This window comes from Geosmithia morbida (assembly GCF_012550715.1).
Source record: "Geosmithia morbida isolate 1262 chromosome Unknown scaffold_22, whole genome shotgun sequence".
In the NCBI taxonomy this organism is placed as follows: domain Eukaryota; kingdom Fungi; phylum Ascomycota; class Sordariomycetes; order Hypocreales; family Bionectriaceae; genus Geosmithia; species Geosmithia morbida.
In genome coordinates, this window is record NW_023336209.1 from 106,774 (window position 1) to 113,147 (window position 6,374).

At 57.8% G+C, this 6,374-nt stretch overlaps 3 protein-coding genes across 3 annotated transcripts; all 3 read right to left on the minus strand.

Moving 5' to 3' along the window:
- Positions 1–130: 130 nt before the first annotated feature.
- GMORB2_4649 (Ras family) lies at positions 131–665 on the minus strand (the record flags this gene model as incomplete). The annotated part of the gene is made up of 2 exons (XM_035466623.1): positions 131–268; positions 351–665. 2 exons carry the CDS (start codon positions 663–665, stop codon positions 131–133), a joined length of 453 nt encoding a protein of 150 aa, XP_035318171.1.
- Positions 666–713: 48 nt separating this feature from the next.
- Positions 714–1,366, minus strand: GMORB2_4650 (uncharacterized protein; the record flags this gene model as incomplete). Its single annotated transcript, XM_035466624.1, has 2 exons — positions 714–798; positions 1,032–1,366. The coding sequence occupies 2 exons, from the start codon at positions 1,364–1,366 to the stop codon at positions 714–716; spliced, it is 420 nt and encodes a 139-aa protein (XP_035318172.1).
- A 733-nt stretch (positions 1,367–2,099) lies between these two features.
- Positions 2,100–6,169, minus strand: GMORB2_4651 (uncharacterized protein; the record flags this gene model as incomplete). The annotated part of the gene is made up of 2 exons (XM_035466625.1): positions 2,100–3,939; positions 4,035–6,169. Coding segments are annotated over 2 exons (3,975 nt in total), but the record flags the coding sequence as incomplete, so codon positions are not given.
- Positions 6,170–6,374: the final 205 nt, after the last annotated feature.

Below are 6,374 nucleotides of genomic sequence, written 5' to 3' on the forward strand. Positions count from 1 at the left end.
CCCGTCTTCAAAAAAAAAAAAAAACCAGAATCCCCTCTCCATATAGCGACAACCCTCCACCAACAGCAGCTCATCTCTCTAGGGTAAGGGAATATTTAACCCCTCCGTCTCTTCAGCTCGCCCTCATCCCTCATCTTCCCTCCCGACTGACGGACCTCGTAGCCGCCTCCCGCGCAGCCTCATCAACGACGAGATGTATTCCTTCCCCCGTGAGGGCCGAACACTCTATATACCGATGCGCACCGGCCATTTTCGCCTGCCAACTAGCCTGTTATATCATCAGTCAGTTCGATATCCTCTCTTACACCCGATGCCTCCCCGGTTTATTGCTAAGCAGGATTAAGCCTCACCTCTTCCGGAGCAGCCCAGAATAGGGAGGACCGTCCGTCACGACGCCTCCTCAGATCTGTCTTCGTGCCCACCAGGTGAACGAGCGGCACAGACGGTTGTCCGCTAACGAAGCCTCCCATGACGGCGTGATGCCACTGTCCAGTTCTGTCCGTCAGTCTCTCTCTTTCCATCTTGTCTCTTCCAAAGGGGGGGGAGGGGGGGGGGCCAAAGATGATGCAGATACGTCCATGGCTGGAACGTACCCAGGAAATGATGTTGTACATCGATATACGGTCCGTGACATCGAAACAGAGAAACACGCCGTCCCACGCCATGTATGACAGACGCCGGACCGTATTCAGATCCGGTGCCCCAGAGGTGTCCTACATCTCTACGCTGCCGGGACGACGGCTCTCTCGGTGGATGAAGTCGTTGATGTAGACTTCGTAGCAGGTTCGTTTGATGGCGCTAGACTTTTCGTCGTCTCCTTGTCAGTTCCTTCTTCTCCTTTTCTCTTTCTCCCTTGTTTCTTCTTCACTCTCGGTGTACTCTTCTTACCTGAGGAAAGTATCCATATCGGGCGCGACTTTTTTTTTTCAGAAGAGAAATCGACGTGAGCCAGTGACGCCAGAGAAGAGCAGATAAAGGGGAAAGAGAAAGGGAAAGGGAAGAAGGAGGAATAATGACAGCAACAGACGTACAAGAGAAGAGACGTCTGACCGGATCCTCTACCCCCCACAAACAAAAAGTTGAGTCGGATAGGTAGCCCAGTGGCCATGGTGATCTTTGGCTCTTCTTCCTCTCCATCCTCCTCATCGACTCGTCTCTTCCGTTTGAGAAGGCTGGGTATCAGACCTCCGTATCTAGAGCCTTCTGCTGTCCGAGTCGACGTCCTTCGGAATATCAGTGGAGTCGCAGCGTCGCGCAGCACGCTCATACGGGATCGTGATCTGGGTTGCTGCTGTTGGTCACCATGTCCAAGGTGACTGGGCATGAATCGTCGTAGGAGAGTACCGTCCTCATCTCTTGAAGTCATGATGAGGAACCCAGTTACGGGTAAGATGATGTGAGAAAAAAAGGTGACAGGCCCGTCCATATCATCTCACATCCCATCTCACCTTGACAATCATAACCGGCAAACTCTGAGCCACGTTCTTGTTTTTCCCCTCTTCCTTTCTTCTCCGTCTTCTCCGTCTTCCCCCTTCTTTTCCATCATTTCGCGTACCTATATTTGCATCATGTACCTGGCATTGTTCTGCCAATCTCTTCTTTTTTTTTCGTTGATGTGATTTTTTAACGTCCTTTTTTTTTCAACTATCTAAATATCTGAAAATAATTCCCAAATTCCAACCATAGTTACCGTTATCATTATTCGAGAAAAAAAAGGCATTGAAATATAAGGAAAGCATATAAGAAAAGAAAAGAAAAGAAAAGGTAAGAATAAAAGCAATCAGAAAAGAAGACGGAACAACAGAAAAAAAGGATAAAAAGTGACAAAGACAAACTGCATATTCTCAAACTCCAGATTCCGGTCGCCAAAAAAAAAAAAAAAACCCCATCATCTCGCCAGAATACTCCTAATCCGCGTTGGGTATGATGAAAAAAATAGACAAAAAGACAAGAGTATAAAAAGAAGAATGTAAAAAGAAAAAGCAGTAAGATAACTCCATAAAAGACAGAGCAGAGATAAAAGATGAAAAGATGAAAATCAATCCAAACCCATAGCATCGTGTCGGGAAACTGTACAAGGCAGCAAACGCCAGAATCCTTTAGAGGCTGACCATCCCCTCGTCGAGGCTATCCTCCGCCGTGTCGAACTTGAGCGGCTCGTCAATAGCGGCTCCCCTATCAATCAGGTTCAGCTCGGCCCTGACCTGCCTCTGGATCTGCAGGAAGTATCGCCTCAGGCTGCGCAGACCCTTGAGGAAGCCGACGTCGGGCGCATCCGGGTGGTTGGGCGGGCACTTCTGGTCCTTGAACCGGTCTAGGGGCGTGAGGCTGTTGGCGAAGTCGGCCACCTTGAAGTCGATCTCCCGGCGGTTCTTCTTCTTCTTCCTACGCCGCGGCGCCTCCTCCGTGTCGGTGGGCGCGTCCGTCATGGACTCGTAGGCCGTCTCGTACTCGGCCGACGGTTGCTGCTGCTGCTCCTCCGAAGTGTCCCCGTCGTAGAACATGAGCAGGCTGGCCGCGTAGAACCGGTAGCCTCGCAGCCCCCTGACGATTTTCTCCAGACGGTCCAGCTTCCGGAGGACCATGGGGATGTGCCGCAGCACGCTGTGCAGGTCCACGCCGTCAAACAGGAACCGCTGCAGCGCCGCCTGGAACTCGGCCCCGGGCTTCACCTCGCGCCCAAAGTACTTGTCCTGGAACTCGTACGACTGCGTCTTGCTGTTCCACACCTGAACGCCGCAGATGCGCACGCCCAGTTCGGCCGACGTCGTCGCCAGGCACTTCTCCTGCTGCGACTTCTGCTTCTTGGGCGTCGCGTCCACTCCGTACTGCCGCGTGCCCATCTTGAGGTCCATCATGCACGGCCGTTTCATACCTTCCGTCAGGTCTTCCAGCAGCAGAAAATACTCGATCCTGTCGCGCTGCATCTTGGCTTCCTTCGGGTTGATCGGTCGCGGTACCTTGGCGAAGGGGGCGTCGGGAGAGAGGGCCGAGGGCTCCTCGACGAGCTGCCCGTTCTGGGATCCCGACATGGGCTGCTCGGCGTCCAGCGCCGCAGACGCGCCCTCGGTGTCTCCCTTGTACCCGGCATCGTCCGCCTCTTCGAAGTACTTTAGGCGACCCCTCGAGTCCTGTACATCCTCCGGCTTGCGTCGGAGCCCGCCCGCAGAGTACCTGCGCTTCTTCTTAGTGGCGACAGGGCTGTTCTTGAGCGTCTCGGGCTCCGGTGCGCTGGTACCCCCGAGATCCTTGGCCGCGACGTATTCGTCGTCGTCCGCATTCTGTTCCGAGCCGAAGGAGCCGTTGCCGGTGCCCAGGTCGCTCATCGTATTGGCAGATGGCGGGGCAGCGGTCTGGGCCTGGGCCTGGGCCTCGCCGTCCTCGTCTGCAGTAGCCGCCGCCGTGGCTCCGTCCGTGAGGTTCGAGTCCGAGTTGGACGTGCGCAGCAGGCGCTGCAATGCTGGACGGGGAATGGACCGTTGGTGGGGCCGGCGGTGCCTGTGGACCTCGATAGGCTCCTTGAGGAACGCGTCGTTGAACACCTCGTTACGTAGCCGCTTGTTGACCGTCGTCGCGCCCCAGCTGTTCGGCCGGTCTTCCAGCTGAGGTCGTTGGAACGGGATCGCCGCTGATGGAGCGTGCGACGGCCGGTCCACGGACGCGCTCTTGCGGTGGAGGGCCTCGGGGGGTGGGGTTGGTTGTAGGAGGTTTCGGGGGAGGATATGTCGGTTGTCGTTGAAGGTGACCGTGGGTATCTGTGAGCCGGCGTGGTTGGCTAGAGAATGGCTGATGACGCGTTGCGTCCCGGCCGGCTGGCCCTTGTCGACGATGGCCTCCTTCACCTTCTTCCGCTCCGCAGCGGCGGCCGAGTCGTCCTTCTTGCTGGTGCTTCTTCTCCGTGGCTGTTTCTGAAAGGTGACGTTGAGGACACCAATGTACCTGGACACATCATGTTAACCATCGGCCGGGACGATCGAGGGGCGAGGCTACCGAGGAAACGGGTGCTGGACGCATGCCGCAGGAGACAGACATACCGAGGGAGAAACGGCAGGAGGTCACGATGGTATCGCTCAATGGTTTCATAAAACTCGTTCTCCCTGTTGTTGAGCTGCTTACACACGGCTCTACGAGAGAAGCGCCATAGCGTCGTATGACCACCGACTTGATGCTTATACGGTATCAGCTCGATGGCGGACAAGGGCTGGGCAACATTCTCTTCATGGTCTCGGACAGGGGTCTCAATTGGCTGCGCAGAGCCGTCAGCGGGCTGCGCTGGGTAGCCGGTCATCTCCAGCTCTCTGTCGGCGACGGGCAGCTCCTCCACAGCCTCACTAGGGACCTCAGCACGATGGGACAGGAGACTCTCGCGGGAGCGGAAGTGGGACAGATGACTACTCTTGCTTTCTTCCTCCTCGTCAACCTCGGGTTCGGGCTCATCAGCCTTGACCAGCCAAGGGTGAATCTCGTCCTGGGATAGGGACCGCGGTCGCTGACCGGGACCCCCAGGATGACTACCTCCCTCTCTAGCAGCACGCACGTCTGTGAGCTCATGATCGTGATGGGGCACAAAGATGGCCGACGAGATCTTTTCTTCGCCCGACTCATCAGCCTCGGCGTCCTCTTGGTGGGCGGCTTCGGCACTGTCGCCAGACACCCTGCGGCTGTGGGCCTGGACTTGGTGATCCGTCAGAGATGGGCACTGGTCCGACGCGGGGTGCTTGTTAAAAGAACGCTGTTCATCCTCCACCGACGTCTCCGTCAAGGACGGGGGCTGCTCTGAGCCGAAGCCGCTACTCAAGGAAGCGGCATCTGCTTCGGCGGGAGCTGCCGGCAGAGATGGGTCAGGCTCTACTCTGCTCCGGGGTGGCTGCCGGACGGGTGCCGACCGCTCATCTGCGTCGGGCGCCCTGGCGTCGTCCCTTGATACATCCTCGGCCGTCGTCGGCAGCTTGTCGCGCGTACCCCCCTTTGTATCACGCCGGCGCTGCTTGTCGTCCGGCGGCAGGCCCTCCTTGAAGAAACGCAGACTGTAGCTCGCCTTGCGGCTCCGGGTGTTGGGCTCGACACCGGCCATTGCCTCGGCGACTGATTTCTCCACCAGTCCATCCTCCTCGGGACCGGAGCCGGAGCCGATAGACCATATCTTCTCCGTCTTCTCCGACGTGTGCCGGTGTTCGGATGGCGTAGGGCGGCCGTCGAATCGCCTGGGGTCATTGGGAGCGTCGTCTGTGGCCTGGGTGAGCGAGAGGGACTCGCTCGTGAATTGGTCGGTGCCGGTAGGAGTGGTCGGGGCTGTCAAGGGACTCAATGTCAGCGAGACGGGGTAATGCTTGGCCGGGTCGACGGTGGCGGGCCGGCCAGTGTCGAAGAACAGAGATGATCTAGGGAGGGAGCGGTCGACAGTATCTCGACGGTCGAGAAGTGCGTGCCTGGCATCGGCCCGGGTAGGCTGTTCGAGGGAAGGGGGGAGGCTGGCGGCATCGCGGTTCGGGGTGGGCAATACGGCGGCCGAAGTGGCAGCCCAGGCGGTCATGGTCGAGGTTGGCGAGGGGGGTCGAGGATGAGGAGAGGGGCGGGGGTCGACGGACTCCTTATCGGGACGGGATATTACGCGTGTGAAAGCATGTTGTGCGTTATCGCCGGTACCGCTGCTGCCCGTGCCGCTAGCGGCCGTAGTCCTGACTGGACCGTCACGTTCCACCGCAGAGAAGGGTGAGTCTGTGTCCGATCTTCCGGCGCTGGAAATGTTGGCGGCGGTGGGAGCGTCGTAGTGTAAGGGGGAGGGGGCCTGTGTCGACGACGGCTGGTTGTGTGGTGTGGGGATGCCGCGAGCCGTGGCCAAGGCTTGGGACAGGAGCGAAGGGCCGGACGGGCGGTGGGCAGGTGAGAAGGCCCAAGACCTTTTATCACCGCTGACACCGTCAACGTGGTCGTCTCCAGGGGCGGGTCCGAGCGTGGCATCTATGGCACGATCCGGCAGGGGTTGCGTGCCGAGGGTGTCTTCCCCAGACGCCTTCGGGTGAGTATGAGCAGAGCCAGCACCGCCGTCAACACCACCACCAAGGCGGCCAATTCCTACTCCTTCGCAGAAATCAGGTTCTGCGTCAGACTCGAAACGTGGACGGCTCAGAGGAACGGCGTGGGCGGCATTCTCGAAATCGTCGTGCGGACTGGACATGAGTGGGCATCTGGTGCTGGGATGGCAAGAGGATTGGATGTGTACGTGTGAGAGTTGATTCGTATGCGGATGCACGCAATGGGTCTGGAGTGTGTGTATGTGTGTGTGTGTTTGTGTATGTGTGCCTTCTTCCTTTTTTTTTTCTTTCTTTCTTTCTTTTTCTTTCTTTTTTTTTTTTTGGGGGGGGGGGGGGGGG